The 20,522-nt window shown below is 43.1% G+C and overlaps 1 protein-coding gene across 11 annotated transcripts in view; it reads right to left on the minus strand.

Annotated features, from left to right (window-relative positions):
• Positions 1 to 20,522, minus strand: part of LOC126191547 (uncharacterized) — a 344,682-nt gene that overhangs the window by 122,178 nt on the left and 201,982 nt on the right. For all 11 annotated transcript variants that reach the window (XM_049906193.1, XM_049932534.1, XM_049932525.1 and 8 more), the window contains exon 2: positions 8,609 to 8,804. In XM_049906193.1, coding sequence (XP_049762150.1) covers positions 8,609 to 8,804 — 196 coding nt within the window. The remainder of the gene's footprint in view (positions 1 to 8,608; positions 8,805 to 20,522) is intronic.

Raw genomic sequence — 20,522 nt, forward strand, 5'->3', positions numbered from 1 at the left:
CTCCTTGCCGGGGGTAGATGCGGAAGGCAGGCCGCGGACCCAGTATGCCGCAGTCGCCAGCCGTTTGTTTACGCACAAAGACAGCGTCCTGCGCCCTTCCGATGACGTAGCACTTGCACTCTGAAGATAGATAGCTGGACGGTACTCAGCCGAAATATTAGAAGAAGAAGTCGAATTTATGCGGCTGCACGCCCGAAATTTTGTGGAGTTTCAGCAAAGACGACCACATAGGAACCGCAATCCTACTACATCTACATCTACATGGATACTCATTCACATTCAAGTGCCTGGTAGAGGGTTCATCGAACCACCTTCACAATTCTCTACTATTTCAATCTCGTATTAGCGCGCGGAAAGAATGAACACCTATATCATTCCGTACGAGCTCTGATTTCCCTTATTTTATCCTGGTGATCGTTCCTCCCAATGTAGGTCGGTGTCAACAAAATATTTTCGCATTCGGAGGAGAAAGTTGGTGATTGGAATTTCGTGAGAAGATTCCGTCGCAACGAAAAACGCCTTTCTTTTAATAATTTCCAGACCAAATCCTGTATCATTTCTGTGACACTCTCTTCCATATTTCGCGATAATACAAAACGTGTTGCCTTTCTTTGAACTTTTTCGATGTACTCCGTCAGTCCTATCTGGTAAGGATCCCACACCGCGCAGCAGTATTCTAAAAAGAGGACGGACGAGCGCAGTGTAGGCAGTCTCCTTAGTAGGTCTGTTACATTTTCTAAGTGTCCTGCCAATAAAACGCAGTCTTTGGTTATCCTTCCCCACAACATTTTCTATGTGTACCTTCCAATTTAAGTTGTTCGTTTATAATACCTAGCTATTTAGTTGAATTTACGGCTTTTAGATTAGACTGATTTATCGTGTAACCGAAGTTTAACGAGTTCCTTTTAGCACTCATGTGGATGACCTCACACTTTTCGTTATTGAGGGTCAACTGCCACTCTTCGCACCATTCAGATTTCTTTTCTAAATCGTTTTGCAGTTTGTTTTGATCTTCTGATGACTTTATTAGTCGACAAACGACAGCGTCATCTGCAAACAACCGAAGACAGCTGCTCTGATTGTCTCCAAAATCGTTTATATAGATAAGGAACAGCAAAGGGCCTATAACATTACCTTGGGGAACGCCAGAAATCACTTCTGTTTTACTCGATGACTTTCCGTCAATTACTACGAACTGTGACCTCTCTGACAGGAAATCACAAATCCAGTTACATAACTGAGACGATATTCCATAAGCACGCAATTTCACTACGAGCCGCTTGTGTGGTACAGTGTCATAAGCCTTCCGGAAATCCAGAAATACGGAATCGATCTGAAATCCCTGCTCAATAGCACTCAACACTTCATGTGAATAAAGAGCTAGTTGTGTTTCACAGGAACGATGGTTTCTAAGCCCATGTTGACTGTGTGTCAATAGACCGTTTTCTTCGAGGTAATTCATAATGTTCGAACACAAGTACTTGTAATTTAGTACTACGAGACAGAACTCGATCACCTCGTCTCTGGTCTGAAACTATGTGACATCTGGGAAAAAATACACGGGGCGCCACATTCACACAGCACTCAATGAAATAAGTTTCCGTATTGTCTCTTAACGACAATGATAGGCTTGAGGCCCCATTCAGTGAAGACGATATTTTCTGGACCCGAAGGTCTCGGGGCGAAATTTCATAAACTCTACTGGAATATGTCGGCCCCAACACTAACTCAACTTGCTAATGAATTGTGGCAGCTTGAATCTTTACTGGGTGAACTCAAAGAAGGCTTCATTGTGCCTTTACCCAAAAAGGAAACAGCAAAAATATACATGAAATGCGACCTATCACCTTACTTTTCTCAGACTTTAAGATCATAACATGGGCTGTGAAACAACGAATACAACCGGTGTTACATAAAATATTTGGAAAACACCAATATGTTGCGGTACTTGGACGCAGTTTTATATCAGCTGCCTGCAACCTACGGCGTGTCATTTCTACTCTGGCGGATAATAAAGACCCCAGCGGGCTACTATAAGGGGCGTTCATAAAGAAACAAGCCGGAGGCATAGTTACAGAAACCAGTACCTGTAAGAAGTATTGACCCTGGCTGTTGAGACACTTGCCCCACTGTGCCACAAGGCAGTGAATGGCTGTCTCATAAAATTCCTGGGGCTGCGATGTTAACCAGTTCCGCACGTACAGCTGTACGTCCTCATTCGAGGCGAATCGTTTGCTCCTCAGAGCCTTTTTAAGGGGGCCAAAAACGGCGTAATCACACGGAGAGAGGTCCCGACTGTAAGGAGGGTGGCCGAGAGCCTCCCATTTGAATTTCTGCAGGATTGTCGCGACTGTGTTGGCCGTATAAGGGTTTGCATTGTCGTGGGGGAGAATGACCCCACGTGTGAGATTACGTGGTGGAATCATTTACCCCATACAACATAGCGGATGCTTGTACAAGTACGAGCAACATATTCACAATGCAATTCAGTATACAAAAAAAGTCGTAATCAGGAACACAATGCGATGACGCCAGTTTCTGCATCATGTCAGATGATTATGAGGTTTTCACATGTGCAAAGGCGCAATTATTTCCACTTGATAATGGCCACATGGTCGAAATTACAATATTGGATTTTACAAATAAATATTTTTACGGTGAAAAGGCAACCATGACGTCGTTTGCAAAATTTTATATGACGATGAGCGCCAGCTATGAGAAGATAATTTTAGTTTTTGATTGAGATTTCTCGAATATATTACCTTGCAAGGTCTCAGATAACTTCGTTTCCACACAAACATTTTACTACTAGACTACTAGGTCCACCCATGAAGTATAAATGAAGAATATTGCCATCTGAAATGCGTATTGTGAATTAAAAATAGGAATTTTCGTGAAATATTTTCTCGTATCCAAAGTTCACTGTCACGCCACTTGGAGCACTGCTGTTGTTCTGTTTTCACATCGTTAAATGGCCTTATACTTCTTTTATTTTGGTGTTCTGACAGCAACTCCAGTGTGTTTTCTTTTTTTGTAGTTTTTGAGAAAAATATTTTTTGGGGAGAACCTTTGGAGAAACTGAAATCATGGGGAAATTTTTGGGAGGAAAAATTCTGGTACCAGGGAAATGGGGAAGTATTGGATCTGCCTAGCCTAACTACTAATACTATCTCTGATATCTTAGTGTAAACAACACATACTTAGTGTTCTTGATAGTCACTCTCCAAATCAAATCATACATACACGTTTCCTTTTGTGCGAGACGTTTGGCTCACGCAGTGATGTATCTCCCCTCTCCTGACATCATTAGGAAGTGTAAATGGCTGATTTTGACCGTCTGGATTGTCTATCGATTTTCGTGGTCGTATCAACTCTGAGGAGAGGCCATAATTGATTTTACCATTTTAGTTGAAGCTTGTATTTCATGGGTTTCATATTACAACGTATGTCCTGTGGATATATTACTATTTCAAGGATCTCTCGAACAAGTGTTAATATTGGAATGATTTCTTATAATTAAACTAAAGTAATGGCAGACAGTGCTTAAGAGCTTACAGGAGGTGTAAGTAAAAAGCAAAAAACATTTTATGTGTTCACAGATTCACAGTAACGTAGCGGATAGCAGTGCCGAGTTGGGGAGTGAGGTAGGGGTGGTGCGCTAATAGTACATCAATAAAACAATTAAAAAACTAGGCGGAAGCAAATGTCGCGACTGTATGGGAGGTTTATTTTTTTTCTGGCCAGGCAATTGTTTTTCATTACAAATTAAAAATTTTAGTTTCTGAACTACGACTTTTTGACACGTACGAAGATTTTATAGTCCTAAACACAAAATTCCACCTCTTCAAGCTGGCAACACTGATAACAATAACGGTTAAAAGGAACAGGTAGATTTAAGATACTTGGGGATAAGCTGCCGAAATGGTATACTGGGGAATTTTCTTATCTAATATGAGGGAATTTGGAAAACTCAATCTGGAAATGCTGTGTCCTGTGGATGTACACCTTAAAGCCCTTGTAAACGATTACACTTGTTAGCCAAATTCGCTCTTATCTAGCCACAAATTTGTCAAACAAGCCTGTACATATACCGTACCATAAAGTTGGTCACACTAACCTCACATTTAAAGCAGATGCTGTTTGTACATGCTGTGTCTTGAGAATTGTGAGAATGGCCACAAATTCAAATAAAACATTTCTAGCATTGACTTTGGCACTGTGTTTAAAGAAGAAAAAGAAGAAGAAGAAGGAAACAGGATAGTGGTGCAGGAAATGAATGAAAATGAGAAATATACACATGAAAATCTGCTCGAGGAAATGTTACATACAGAAATTGACAATGAAACTTTTAATAATTAGAAAGAGTTATTTCGCCCTCACTCTGAAAAAGAAGACACAAGTATGCGAAAATTTATTCTCTTTTGCTTGATCCTCAAAAAGACAGTTTATTAAAATACTACAACATGGAAACATATCTATCTACAAGTGGAACAGGAAGGGAAACGACTAGTAGTGGTACAAGTTACCCTCTGCCACGCACCGTACGATGGCCTGCAGATAGAGTTGTCATCCTTCTCGTTATATCGGAACTGTCACCGTTAAAGACCGTCGACAATGCAAGCACCTTCTAGATCTAGCGCCATCATTCGACAAAATACCAGACTTCTCCAGTAGTACGAGGCTGGAACCACATTATGTGATCAAAAGTATCCGGACACCCCAAAAACATATGTTTTTTTTAATATTAGGTGCATTGTGCTGCCACCTACTGCCAGGTACTCAATATCAGCGACCGCAGTACTCATTAGACTTCTTGAGAGAGCAGAAGGGGGCGCTTCGCGGAACATACGGACTTAGAACGTGGGCAAGTGATTGGGTGTCACTTGTGTCATACGTCTGTATGCATGATTTGCACACTCCTAAACATCCCTAGGTCCACGGTTTTCGATGCGTTAGTTATGAGAAAACATGAAGGGACACGTACAGCGCAAAAGCGTACAGGACGACCTCGTCTGTTGACTGACAGGGACCGCCGACAGTTGAAGAGGATAATGTGTAACAGGCAGACATCTATCCAGACCATCACACAGGAATTCCAAACTGCATCAGGATCCACTGCAAGTACTATGACAGTTAGGCGGAAGGTGAAAAAACTAGTATTTCACTGTCGAGTGGTTGCTCGTAAGCCACACATCACGCCGGTAAATGCCAAACGCCGCCTCGCTTGGTGTAAGGAGCGTAAACATTGGAGAACAGAATAGTGGAAAACGTTGTGTGCAGTGACGAATCACGGTACACAATGTGATGATCCGATGGCAGGGTGTGGGTATGGCGAATTCGCGGTGAACGCAATATGCCAGCGTGTGTATTGCTAAGAGTAAAATTCTGAGGCGATGGTGCTGTGGTGTGGTCGTATTTTTCATGGAGAGGGCTTGCACCCCCTGTTGTTTTTGCGTGGCACTATCACAGCACATGCCTACATTGATGTTTCAACCACCTTCTTGCTTCCCACTGCAGAAGAGCAATGCAGGGATGGCGACTGCATCTTTCAACACGATCGAGCACCTGTTCATAATTCACAGCCTGTGGCGGAGTGGTTACACGACAATAACATCCCTATAATGGACTGGCCTGCATAGAGTCCTATAGCACACCTTTGAGATGTTTTGGAACGCCGACTTCGTGCCAGGCCTCACCGACCGACATCGATGGCGCTCCTCAGTGTAGCACTTTGTGAAGAATGGGCTGCCATCCGCCAAGAAACCGTCCAGCAACTGATTGTACGTATGCCTGCGAGAGTGGAAGCTGTCATCAAGGCTAAGAGCGCGCCAACACCATATTGAATTTCAGCATTACCGATACAGGGCGCCACGAACTTGTAAGTCATTTTCAGCCAGGTGTCCGGATACTTTTGATCACGTAGTGTATTTAAGCACGCGGAAGAATGGCGCAGTTTCCATTTGAATAGCGATCTGACAAGACGAGTCTTTCGAAACGTAATAAAATCGACAGCAAGTTGGTAATGTTTGAAGTGTTTACTGCGGATATACACGGCATGAAGCGTACAGCGACGTGCACTTCGATGACTAAACGTGTTAGCCGGTCGAGGTGGCCGAGCGGTTCTAGTCGCTACAGTCTGGAACCGCGCGACCGCTACGGTCGCAGGTTCGAATCGTGCCTCGGGCATGGATGTGTGTGATGTCCTTAGGTTAGTTACGTTTAAGTAGTTCTAAGTTCTAGGGACTGATGACCTCAGAAGTTAAGTCCCATAGTGCTCAGAGCCATTTATGACTAAACGTGTTATTGTCGACCGTTTACCCTCTAATAAACTTATATTATCATAGTTTACGAAAATGCCTTAGGATGGAAAGAGAAAATGCCAATTTCCGGAGGGCTGCACAAATGAGTGGTCTTCTGTCAAGAAAGGACGTACGGATCAAGAAGCATTGTGTGAGATTTGTAGCTGTTTCGTCTCAATAACTCACGGAGGTAAGGCAAATGTGAGGCATCACATCTCTACGAAGAATCATACAAACAGATTAGAGATAGCATCGACATCAAGAACTATTTCTACATTCATGATCACCAAAGCTACAGAGATTGTTAAAAATATATTAGCACCACACTCCGTTTCATTTTACGGCATAGGCATCGAACCACAAAGCTGAAAATATGCTTCGTTTAGTTGTTCAGTAATTCACTGAAACAGTCGGAATGCAACAGAAGCTGTTGAATTTTGATTCGCTGTATAAGGAAACATAGCTGACAATTGCAAAGTTTTGTCTAGACACTTTAAGACTACTCCATTATATAAATTAATTGCTTTTTGTGGAGACAATACCAACTTCGGAGGTCTTCACCGTCGCGTCCAACGGAAGATATTTCACCAAATTAAGGAACTAGGAAAAAATGCAGAATGAATTGATATCCTGCCCATATTCTCCACATTACTGTATCAAGCGCTGATGGAGTTTTAACTGTCGACATTGAAATAATCGTCATGAAAATATTTAATTATTCTTCAACATATATGATAAGGGCAGAGAAGCTGAAAAAGTTCTACTTATACGTTGATGTCAGTCACCAGATTCTTCTGTCTCACTAAAAAAAGGATGGCTATCGTTAATGTGTGCAGCTGAGAAAATTATTAAGCTTTGGATTCCACTGAAACGATTTTTTGATGTCGAAGAGTCCACCTAAAATAATTTCGGTTTTTTTTTCAGTAGTCCAATCAGCGAAATTTACCTCATGTTTCTTCAGTCAAACTTGGCTCTGTTTAAAAAAAAAAAAAAAAAAAAAAAAAAAAGAAAAAGTGGAGAAGAATAAAATCTCGATAATTGAAATAAGAAATATATTAATCGACACTCAAAGATGTCTGAATGAAAGGAAGACTGACAATTTTATTAGCATTCAAATCATGGTGAATCTGAACAAATTAAAGAACGAGAACCCTAACCAAGAAATAATTAATTTGATTTCGAAATTTGAGGGACAGACAATGGCTTTCTATACCACAGCATTTGATTACTTAGAGAAATGGGCTACTTCTTGTAAAAAATATCAAATATTTGATAGGATTATGCTATTTGTAACACCAGATTGGGCGATGATTGAAAACACTATTAAATACCACTAAAATTGGTGTGAAGATTTCAGGCGACAATTGTTTTCATGTATATGACGAGCTTTTTAGAAAGTATGCGTGATTCAGAAGAATGGAAGTCTAAACACTCCGTGGGAGGAAGGTGGATTTACTTAAGGAAACCGAAAATCCTCAACGCAAATGCAAACTGCTAAAATGATGCGAGTATTTGCGGAGAGTATTTTTACTGATATCGGCCCAGCGGACTAATGAAAGAAATAGACTCCTGGCAAGCATTGTGGAGTCAATCTTGCAGTGCCATTTTAACTACAAGTTGACTTGTATGGAGTTTTAAGAATACGTAAAAGGGAAAAAAAGACGTGAAAAAGGTGGTGCACCAACTATTTCTTCTGCAACAAGTTCAATGTAACTGTATTCTAAACGACGTATTAAACTCTGACAAACTGTTTCATCGTTTGCGGGAGACTTTAAGTTACACTTTTTTTTTAAACCACGGAACCCAACAATTACGAAAATTTCAACAAATATGTATAGTACGTTTCCCAGTTTCTGAATCTTCCTCACTGGTAGCAAAACATGAGACACAGAATGCACACTTACGTGGATTAAGGATTAATGCCATATTCACTAACATGCCTTTCAACATTGTGTATAATTCTACAAAATTATTGGTCACTTGAACTAATGATTCAGTACAACGTGCAGTGTTGGACACTATTTTGTTATTTGTTACAACTGCTTTCTGTATCGAAGCGTTTCAAATATTCCAAAATAACTGCCGTCGCTAGTACCATCTAGCTGACAAAACTTGAACTACTGCAGAAAAAAACAGTAACGTTTATAGGAGAAGTAGAAGAAAATTGATTATTAACATATCATATTCACTGAGATTCCAGTCTAGAAATATGTACATATAAACGGCATCGTTTTGGTGACATGGCTATCATGTTCTGCTGACAATCACTAACGCACCTAGCTAGTCAAAATCTCTTTGTGCCTACGTACCTGTACATGAGGCCACCTGTGCAGGATTCGACTAGCGCGCCGCCAAACACGCAGACGTAGTACTGCGTGCAGTCGGTAGGGTGGGGGTAATAACCAAACTCCTCGGGGCAGTCGAAGTCGGCGGCCGCGTTCGACGCAGAAGACGATGGCGCCCCGCTGGCCAGCCGACTGCCGCGCCGCTGCGCCGACACCTCGCCTGCAACGCACGTCACGCACTGTTCGGTATCGATTCTGGCACATTTTTGGTAAAAACAGGCTAATAACCTAAAGCAGCAGCCTCCTTCAGGAAAAGAACTATACAAGAAAGTGTTCAAGTTGATTACAGAAACATCTGAAACAGAACTTTTCATTTATTAACCTCAAAGTTACACATACTGTAATTGTTGAAATCCTTCAACGGAATGCGAGTTCAGCAATAGCAAACAAATGAAGACCACAACGCGATTTCATCTAAGAGAGAAGAGACGCGACGCCCCGAAAACAACGTTTTTATTAGCTGCTGGATTTAAGAGTTTCTGCGTTATAAGACATGTCTCCCACGACAAAGTTTTCGTATCAACAATTATTGAGGAACAGCGTTAATCGTAAAATGGCAGCAGTCTCCTATAAAACGGACGAATTTAGTCTCTCACAGCTTAGATTCTAACTGAGGGACGAAGGCTTCCCTTAATTTCTGCATATTACCATCCCCGAACTTCCATTCTGACAGGACTAGGGCACACGTATACAGAATATCATAATTTTCAGAGGCTTCAATGTAAAAAACTTGTAGATAAATGGTAAGATCTTATAGGACCAAGGATGCTTAGGTCATCGGTCACTAATCTTACACACTACTTAATCTAACTTAAACTAACTTATGCAATGGACTCTTTTAGAATACTGCTGCGCGGTGTGGGATCCTTACCAGATAGGACTGGCGGAATACATCGAAAAAGTTCAAAGAAAGGCAGCGCGTTTTGTATTATTGCGAAATATGGGAGGGTGTGTCACAGAAATGATACAGGATTTGGGCTGGAAATCATTAAAAGAAAGGCATTTTCCGTTGTGACGGAATCTTTTCACGATATTCCAATCACCAACTTTCTCCTCCGAATGCGAAAATATTTTGTTGACACCGACGTACATAGGGAGGAACGATCACCACGATAAAATAAGGGAAATCAGAGCTCGTACGGAAAGATATAGGTGTTCATTCTTTCCGCGCGCTTTACGAGATTGGGACAATAGAGAATTGTGAAGGTGGTATGGTGAACCCTCTGCCAGGCACTTGAATGTGATTTGCAGAGTATCCATGTAGATGTAGCTGTAGACAACACACACACCCATGCCCGAGGGAGAACTCGAACCTCCGACGGGGGCCAGCCGCGCGGTCCGCGCCCGGCTACCCCGCGCGGCAGGCTTCAGTGTTCACAACGCATACTGAGGTGACAATAGTCATGGGATAGCGATGTGCACGTATACAGTGTTATATTATCACGTACACAAGGTATAAAATGGCAGTGCACTGAAGGAGCTGTCTATTGTACTCATATGATTCGCCTGAAAAGGTTTCCGACGTCATTATGGCCGCACGACAGGAATCAACCGAATTTGAACGCGGGAGCTAGACGCATGGGACATTCCATTTCAGAAATCGTTAGGGAATTCAATATTCCGTGACCCACAGTGTCAAGTGCGTGCCAAGAATACCAAGTGTCGGGCATTACTTCTTACCATGGCCTTCACGTGACGACCGAGAGCAGCGGCGTTTACGTTGAGTTGTCAGTGCTAACAGGCAAGCAACACTGCGTGAAATAATCGCAGAAATCAAGGTGGGACGTATGCGTTTGGGCAGTGCAGAGAGATTTTGCGTTAATGGGCTACGCAGTAGGCGATCGATGAGAGTGCATTTGCTAACAGCACGATAGCGACTGCAGCGCCTCTCCTATGCTCGTGACCGCATCGGTTAGACCCTCGACGACTGGAAAACCGTGGCCTTGTCAGATGAGTCTCGGTTTCAGTTGGAAAGAGCTGATGGCAGGGTTCGAGTGTGGTGCAGATCCCACGAAGCAATGGATCCAGGTTGTCAACAAAGCACTGTGCAAGCTGGCGGTGGCTCCGTGCTGTGTTTACGTGGAATGGACTGAGTCCTCTCGTCCAATTAAAGCGATCATTGACTAGAAATGATGACTACCTGGAGACAACTTTTTTGAAGAACATTCTGAACAATTCGGGCGAATGATTTGGCCAACCAGATCGCCCGAAATGAACCCCATCGAGCATTTATGGGTCATAAGCGAGTAGTCTGTCCGTACAGAAAATCGTTCTCCAGCAACACTTTCGCAATCATGAACGGCTATGGAGGTAGCATGACTCAATATTTCTGCAGAGCAATTCCAACGACTTGCTGAGTCCATGCCACGTCGAACTGCTGCACTACGCAGGGCAAAAGGAGTTCCGACACGATATTTGGAGGTGTCCCATGACTTCTGTCACCTGAGTGTACACCCGAAAGACAAACTGAGACACCATTGGAAGAATATAATCATTTTAACTGAACACCGGAAAATCGACATTAATGACGAATCTGTTCCTCCAGTCTGCGGCTGTAGATGTTAGGGGGATATTGTATAGTATTGTATGTTAACCGGGGGCCTAGAAACGACGGAGAGGCTCCGCCCTGCCGCAGCCGCAGTGGTCCGCAACCCCACGACGACTACCGCAGTCCACAACACCCCTCTGCCGCCCCACACCGAACCAGGGTTATTGCGCGGTTCGGCCCCCGGTGGATCTCCCCCCCCCCCCCCCCAAAGGGAACTTTTCACACCAGACGAATGTAACCCCTATGTCTGCGTGGTAGAGTAATGGTGGTGTACGCGTACGTGGAGAACTTGTTTGCGCAGCAATCGCCTACATAGTGTAACTGAGGCAGTATAAGGGGAACCAGCCCGCATTCGCCGAGGCAGATGGAAAACCGCCTAAAAACCATCCACAGACGGGCCGGCTCACCGGACCTCGACACAAATCCGCCGGGCGGCTTCGAGCTGGGGACCAGGCGCTCCTTCCCAATCCGGAAAGCCGTGCGGCTTACCGGGCGGGCGTATTAGGGGGGGTAGTCAGGAAGAATTAACTATCACCTCGAAAAAATAAAGTAATTAACATTTTGTTTGTTTTCAGGTACATGTCTGGACCTCCTGCACGCCAACAACACGACTGCATTATCCTCCATACGCAATCACCAACTATAAACACAGTCAGCACATTAGGAACAAAAACCGCCGAAGGGTTTGCTTCAGGTCGTGAAGCACGCGAAAAATAGGAAGGGTTGCTTATTGGAGGAAGTGGTGGGTCTCTCGTCTCGTATCGGGAAAGTGGACTCTCGGAAATTGGAGTAGGGCTCTCTGCGATGCACGATAGCTTTCTAGCAGTATCTCTCACTGGAGTTTGCTTGAGCCAGCCAGTGACGTCCATACCTAGAATAAACAAACCCGTCGCGAATGGCGCAGTTGTTTTCTGTATCGCCTAAGTTTAGCTTGGAAAGTGCTCCACATCGAAGAACTGGTCGAAATTTGTAAACGACTCCCTCCATGAGTGGACGACATTTTCTCAAGATTCTTTCCGATAAATCTTGTTGGGGATCTGCGTTCCGCACAGAAATGTTAATGGGGGCATTCCCTCTTAAATCCTGACATGTACCCTGAGATTCTAACCAATCATCAAAATCGAGAGTTTTCGTCTATTCATGCGTAGATAAAAGCTGTGGGAAAAGGGAGTAAGTTATATTCATAAACGACGTACACATCGATGTCAAAAGAAATGTTCCATCTGGCAACCGCGAGAGCTGAGTCTAATATCTCGCTTTTGAGGACATCTCTCCGTCCCGCCAGCCGACAGGACGATGGCCTGTCCAGTGATTGCCGTCCTGGGTCGGGGTAAACGGCCTGGCCGTGTTAATGAACTTGCGCGGGGCAGTGCGCCGCGGTACGCAAATGCGTCCCGCGCCTTACAAGGAGCTGGTCCCAGTCTGCTCGGAGGCCGCGTCTTCTGCGGTATCCGGACGCAGCCGTTCCCCCACTGGTGAAGGTGATTGACTCACAGTCTCCATATGTTTCCGCTAACTACACATGTTGGTAACTGATACCTCATTGAAACAAGAAACAGTAACAGTCTACACTGCTGGATATTAAAACTACAGCTCCAAAAAGAATAGCATGTAACGAAATTTGTGCGAATACAATAAAGTACAAAGAACACACGATTAAGTTTGTAAAAGATTTGGAGATCTGCAGGACGTGAAATTTAGTGCACAGAACTGTCGCCTCTGGCAGCAACAATGGCTCTGGAGCCCAGACTTTCTTGTCTCAAGTTACTACTCGAGACAAGTGAGTCTACTGCAGCACCCCTGACATTTTGTTCCTCTCCTGAGTGTCGTCTGTCTCGAGTGGTCATTTTCGTTCGCACGTCAGCGCCAAAATTGCTTGTGTTGTGAGAGCTATCTGCTGTGCAATTTGGCACCTGAACTGTGAAGGATTATGAGGGACTATCCTTTTTAGGAAAAAATCGAAATATGGTAACAAAAAATGTAGGAACAAGCAATGATAATAGAGTTTATTCATGAACAACGCAAAATTCCTAGTGGATGTTCTTGTCACAAGTCGTTCGATAAAATCTCCATGTTCCTGAGAACTGAAACAATAGTAAAAGTGTCGTCTAAACATTTCAAAACCTATACATTTATTTCCACGAGAAAATATTTGCTTTCAAACACATCACACAATGTCTAGAACGCAGTGAATAGCGCATTTTACTTCATCATTAGTATCTCTTCGCTAACGAGGAGAACATGGCAAGTGCCATAATCCGATTTCCCAGACACTTCGCACAATGGAGAGGGCTGAAAATAAGCGAAATGTGTCTCTGCTTAGCCGTAGATATTCGTCTGTTTCTGAGAAAACGAGGATCAAAGTTTTGGAGGTGATTTATATCTCTCTTGAGCGAGTTATTAGTTCAACAGAAGTGGTGGCTCAATGGCTAGCGTCGCGGATTCACACTTCCGCGTCCCGTGTTCTAAATTCAATTATTATTCATATTTATCATTTATCTATCCATGTCCGTAGAAGATAACTACACGAATATTTTCCAATGTGTATTGAACTAACGTTGTCCTTATTCGTCTACTAATTGTATGTGCGGTGAAGGAATTTAAAAAGAAAATGAATGCAAAAAATATTTGAAATTGTTTTTGGTGAAATTCCTGTAATGTATCTTGATTCATATTGAACTGCAAGCTCCAGTTTTCGGAAAATTGATCTCTTTTTCGTGGTTTGCCGCGAAATTATTTCCAAAGCGTGAACTCTTCAGCAATGTTAACGACTTTTCTTCCCAGAGCGAGATTCATACGAAGAAACTTCGCTGTGGCAAACCTGACTTCGCGCGATGGTTGTGGTGTTGGGAATTTCCATGTTTCGAATGTTTCTACGATCGGTAAAATCCAAGGGAATGCACCAAAGTTTCATGAAGAACAAACGTAAGAATAAAATATAAGGATTAAGAATTGATATAAGCATGAAATAAGAGAATTTAAGAAGATTTTAAACCTGAAAATACCATACACACATATATTATAGTACAGTAAATGTAGGGCACTTACTGTGAAACCCAATTGTAATTTTGCAATTAATATAACGTCCTTGTATCCCTTGACTTGATAAGAAACATTCGTTTAGTAACTTTCTATGGTTATTGGTAGTTGAAAGAAGGAAAAAAAAAAAACAATAATCGGGTTTCTAACACAGGACGCTAAACTGAATAGCCGCTACAAGAGCGGGCTACAAAGTTGCGAAAAAATAAACCGCAGTCTCGAGAGACCACCGTCGCTGTCCGATTCCGACAGGTACTGGTAGTATTGCCTCCTTCTTACTTGAGACATAACATGGCCTTCTAGCAAACAGTCAACATTAAAATGCGATTTCTGAATGAGAAACGAGCTGCGTAATCTTTTATTATATGCAGGATGTAGGTGACGTTACTCTTACCTACTTCGCGTGATTGCGCTGAAATGCCAATCATTTACACATCCAAGCACTGGACAATCTGAGAGTTGTTGCGTACCATGATTTTGCTATTGTAATGCCCAGCAACGTACGTGTAACCCGGCATCTAATAAGGTTCGATATCTGGTCGACAGCGAAGACACTAAAAATGAAACGTCGCGTAACGTGGGCGTGAAAAGGTAAAGGTTCGATACGTGACATATTTGAACGTAATATCCTGACATGTCCGGAATTATTTTGGAAAATTTAAATCAGGATGTTAACACAGATGTTAAAACTGGCCGCAAGGCCACAGTCTACATCTATACTCCGCAAACCACCGTATCGTGTGTGACAGAGGCTACGTCTGGTACAAATCTCGTTTTACTGTTGCATTCGCGAGCGACGTGCGAGGTGAAGGACTGCCGATAAGTCTTCCAACGAGCTGTACTTGATCTAATTTCCTAGCCTTGCTATTCTGCGAGTCGTATGTGGAAAAGATACTTTGCCTAACTCTTTTTTGAACGTGTGTTGTCGGGATGTCAACAGCGAACCTCTTCGTGATGTCTCTCTTGTAATATCTGCCACTGGAGTTAGTTGAGTACCGGTATCTCCGTAATGCTGCACTTACTAATTAGTCCCACGACGAGAGGCGCTGTTCTTCGTTGGATCTTCCTTATCTCTTCTATTATTCCTACCTGGTAAAGATCCCAGAGAGATGAGAAATACCCAAGAATCGAACAAGTTAATTTGTAAGCCACTTTAGTAAGATCTCTGTTTGTAGAATCCTTGCTTTGAGTTTAAAACGGATTGTAACTTTCAAATATTTAAAAATGTTCCTTAACATTTTCTTCAGGGTGGTTACTTTGAACGTTCCTGTTCCGCGGAAAAGGATTTATACATCGGACCACAAGCACCAAAATGGGATCAATCCACAAAAGAGCTATCGACTAGGGAGGCTACTTTATACTTTTCCGTAATAATTTATTTCAGATGAATGCTGTAATCTATTTACTTATTGGGATCATTATTTTCTCGGACTTGTCCAGCTGGCTAGACCTTCATTAGCCTTCAGCAGGGTACTGAACCCCAAAAGATAAGCAAGAGAAGTAAACCGTGCCGAATAGGGATGGATGGATACTACGAACTCCTACTATACTCTCGAGAATGGCGCTGTTCTTGTGGATATGCGGTAGCTTATATAGATGATTACTAACTGGGAACTGTTGAATCTTGAAGGGGCTGTTTAGCAACCAGTGAAATAGCCACGCTAGGATGCAGAGTAAGGTATGGGGAGCCTCAAGAGCTCACTTGGTGCTTTGCGAGTTCTGCTTCACAGTACTTGTTCTCACGCTCTGGAGAACGTAACGCGATAGTGTCCTTGTCAGGCTGGGTCTCATTACCAAGCACCGGAGGTGGTGGGAATGGGCCGCAGCTGACCTCTGACCTCGTGGCGGCCTTCGGCGACCGACTAGCGGGAACCGCTAACGGCAAATGTTCTCTCCTGAGCTTCAGACGTCAATGCCACGTCGTTAAAGCCGTGAACGCCTCACCACTTGTTCTCTATTCTAGAGACACGTTTAGCTTAAAAACTGGATGTTTCTAACAACCATTAGATTCATGTACATCAGTCGCACAATCACTCAAAGACAGTCTGAATTCGATAATACGATAGTAGTAGGGAGTGACTAATTTGTCCAATATCAACTAGGAAAATTACTTTTCAGTTACCAATTACTGTTTACTAGAGTAAACCGTTTTGCAAAATAATACTGAAATATCAGACAACTGTCTCGACAGCCCAAACTACTGGGAAATGTTGTAGACCTCCTCGTTACAGACCCTAATTTTTCGAGTGTCACGGAAGAGCCAAGGATTGGCGATCATGGTGTATCACAGCGATGATGCACACCAAAGCCATAAAGTTCATGTGTTTGTTTGATAGAACTGAAATACTACTACTAATATCCTACTTGAAAGACGATGCGAAAACATTCCAGTTTTATCCGAGAATGAGAAACTGAAACCACTAATAAAACGATAAATGGATCTTCAGACAATATGGAAGAATACACTGCTTTAAAGTAAAGCTATTAAATTTTTCAGTCTGAAGAAGACGGAGGGATCATCGCGATGTTGACCGACCGATATATTTCCACTGTCCTAATGAGTGTTTGTACGGTGCTACTGAAGATGCATATCGTTATAACTAAGTTCACTGCTAATGCCGACTTTCGAAACCAAAGGTGTCGCCTCTGTATCCGTTATGCCTTTGTTACTTGGGTGACACCGAGTGAACTTTGCTGGAAAAACCCTTGGCCATAATGGCGTCCACACATGCTAATCATTCAGAAGCATGTCAAATAAAGGTATGTTTTATATGATTCTACCAGATGGTGACCTTTTTAAACAGTTAAGACTGTACAGCAACAGTCGAGACTTATCTTTCTCTGTCTGGTTTTCATACGTAATTCTGAGTAGAAAGGTGGGCTTGGAAATCTACACTGACGGAAAAAAAAATCGCAACATCAAGGAGTTGTGCGACATAAACGAAAGTTGGTTGGCGTGTTTCTACATCTGAAAGATGATGGCTATTCAGATTTCGCGCCAGTCGCATAAGACATGTTGCCTTGTCTCCAGTCGAGCACATATGGATCATAATAGGACAACAACTCCAGCGTCATCCATAATCAGCATTAACCGTCCCTGTATTGACCGACCAAATGCAGCAGGCATGGAACTCCATCCCACATACTGGCATCCGGCACCTGTACGACACAATGCATGCTTGCATTCAACACTCTGGCATGTTCGCCGATTATTATTATACCAGTGTTTCACATTGGCAATGGCTTATCTCACGATTACATTAACCTGTGATCTTGCAATTTTAATCACTTAAATATATTACCTAGACAAATGTATTCCCGAAATTTCATTACTCTGCATTAATTATATTTCTGTGTTGCGATTTTTTTCCGTCAGTTTATAATTCACCTACAGGATGTCGGGATGACATCTGAAGAAAAATATGCTTATACGACATCCAGATACAGGATGGACAAACGCATGTTGGTAAAAATGTCAGAACGGGCAACATTTTCCAAATGACCATTGGTTGAAAATGCACTGTTACATAGCGACAGCCATAAAACGACTATCAACCAGCGACGATCGCGGAAGTGTCTGCATTGAAACTTACTCCACTTGGTGCTAGTTATATTAAAGAGTTACCAACTGAATCAGCCGAAGACAATGCTTTCAGGTGAGCAGTAAAGGCTAAGCAAAATTTAAATTTCTCCCGATGGCTGGCTACACTAGACACGATTTTTTGCCAATGTTTGCTGGGTAAAGCTTGGTTCTTAAACCAGCTACATTAAAAGTGCCGTAATGATATTAATCTGGTGAAATATTATGCTGTACTGCAGACACAGCATGAATGAGGTTTTATTCTAAGGTCACCGGAAAAAAATTAATTACCCCAGCGCGTACGTACAAATGAATCGTTAAGCCTTTACAGATGGCGCAGCGATCGAATCATGTGCTCAAACACGTGCGCACTGTCTCTACGTGAGTATAAGGCAGTAGCGATCAGGAGACATTTACGTTTCAAGCGTTCATTGTACGAAAACACAGGTAAATGTAGGCCATGGCAGGGTGACAGAAAGGGCAACCTAGTTTGACTGTGCCATGGACACACGAAGTTGCTGAATTTGCTGGTGTTTCGCGTCGGACTATTCAATGTGTCTACAAGCAGTGGTGTAACACGCGGGTCCACGAAACACAACGTGAGTTGTGACTGGAAAAAGATCGTGACTGAGAGGAACCGCATACGTGTTTCACAGCTTGTGGATCAAACTCGTTTCAAAACCCGGCAGTGAATGAAGGTCCTTCCGAACCTCTTACCGAGTAAAAATTGCGACAGTAAATGCATGCGGTGAGCGTTTGGAGTCGATCACCTCGCAAGAGACCATTGCTCACACAGGTACATGGAGCCGACGTCAGCAAAGGTGATTGGGTTGGAAGGATCTGATCACTGAACTGATCACCCCCCCCCCCCCCCCCCACTCTATTACATCTTGATCGGTCTCCAAAATCATCTGACTTGAACCCCATAGAAAATCTGTAGGACATGTTGGAACAGGGGGCAAAACATCGACGTCTGCATCCCCGCAATTTGGTAGAACTGAGAGATCAAATCCTCAGCCTGTGACCTAACCAGGATGCGAACGAAGACTACAGTGAAAAACAAACATAAGTTAAATTTTAAATATTCTTTTATTCAAAAATCACATTTTCAGTAGTTTCTAGAAATTACTGGCTGCATCTTCGCTACTAAGCTGACGTAGTCGAGGAAATGATTGGCGCACGCACTCGAAAATTCCTGGTTTACTGCGAATTACCTTTTGCGACCAGATCTTCAGCACATTTGAGTTCTGGGAGCTCGACCCTGATTAGCTGCCATTTCGTGGTTGTAGCTCCTCATTGCTGAGTTCCCGACTATGGCAGTTGGAAAATTTTAGCCGTCCGTTGTGGCCGAGCTGTGATGTCCCTAGGTTAGTTAGGTTTAAGTAGTTCTAAGTCTAGGGGACTGATGACCTTAGGTGTTAAGTCCCATAGCGCTCAGAGCCATCTGAACCATTGTGGAAAATTTTGCTCGATTTGACGCTTCCTGTCCTGTCCTAACCTTATATCAGGTCGTTATTCCTCCACCCTGTGCACAGACGTCGTATTAGCATTTTTTGAGAAATCATCCCAACACAGTTTATGGGAAACTACAAGAAACCAACATCGGAATGACCCCTCCTCGTACCTAAATGCCTGACTCAGTCGCTATTATTGGTAACGTATGCTGTTCCATAATATCTTTAAAAAAATGGTTCAAATGGCTCTAAGCACTATGGGACTTAACATCTGAGGTCATCAGTCCCCTGGACTTGGAACTACTTAAACCTAACTAACCTAAGGGCATCACACACATCCAGCCCGAGGTAGGATCCGAACCTGCTACTGTAGCAGCAGCGCGGTTCCGGACTGAAGCGTCTAGAACCACTCGGTCACAGCGACCGGCTAATATCTTTTCTGCTGCAATAGTAGTTCTAGGTGCCATATTAACGCTGCAAGAATTTCGTTTCTGAAACGAAAATTCGATGGCAACACCGTCTTTTGACTTACAGCTTTCATTGTCTGCCAGGACGTTGCTGCTAGCCGGAGATTTTTACTTGTGGCCGCTTTTAAAGTCCATCGTTCAGCCACTCTCCTCAGCTCCGTGTGAAGGGACGTTGTTCCCAAGGTATATGAAAGGTTGTTGCTATGTCTCGTTATGAGTGCCTGGTGCTGTATCGTTGCGGAGGAATTGACTAAGACGTGTGGACGGAGTGGAATGTTGAAATAAGGCACCATTATTCGTCGTTGCACAAGGCAACGTTCTGGCTTTCGCCCAGCGACGCGTGACGGGTTGACCCAGGAGGGTAAGACCGTCCCAGTGAAAGCGCCTTCGGCCATGCACTAAATGCCCACAGTCTCTCATCAATAGCAACACCGTAACTCTTGTCTCTCCGACAGTTTGACTCTGAGACATTCGAAAATGCTAGCACGTAACATTTGAGGTGAAGTGTAGTTAATGCCATTGTTATATTCAGGGTGATGCAGTATTTAACCGCTCTTTATTCACATCGATATTCAGATGGAGATTGCAAAAGTTTAGTGAAAGCCACCGAATGTTTACATTATGTCACACGGCCTTGATGTAGACACACATTTGCAATACATTTAAAGTGCAAATAATGTAGTGGAAATATAAGAAGTCTTAGGAATATGACTACAACCGGTAACGAAGAACTTATTTATGATGCTATTGGAGGATTCCTGTCGCACAGTATGTACACGACTCCTAGTAA

The sequence above is a fragment of the Schistocerca cancellata genome, chromosome 1 (genome assembly GCF_023864275.1).
Source record: "Schistocerca cancellata isolate TAMUIC-IGC-003103 chromosome 1, iqSchCanc2.1, whole genome shotgun sequence".
In the NCBI taxonomy this organism is placed as follows: domain Eukaryota; kingdom Metazoa; phylum Arthropoda; class Insecta; order Orthoptera; family Acrididae; genus Schistocerca; species Schistocerca cancellata.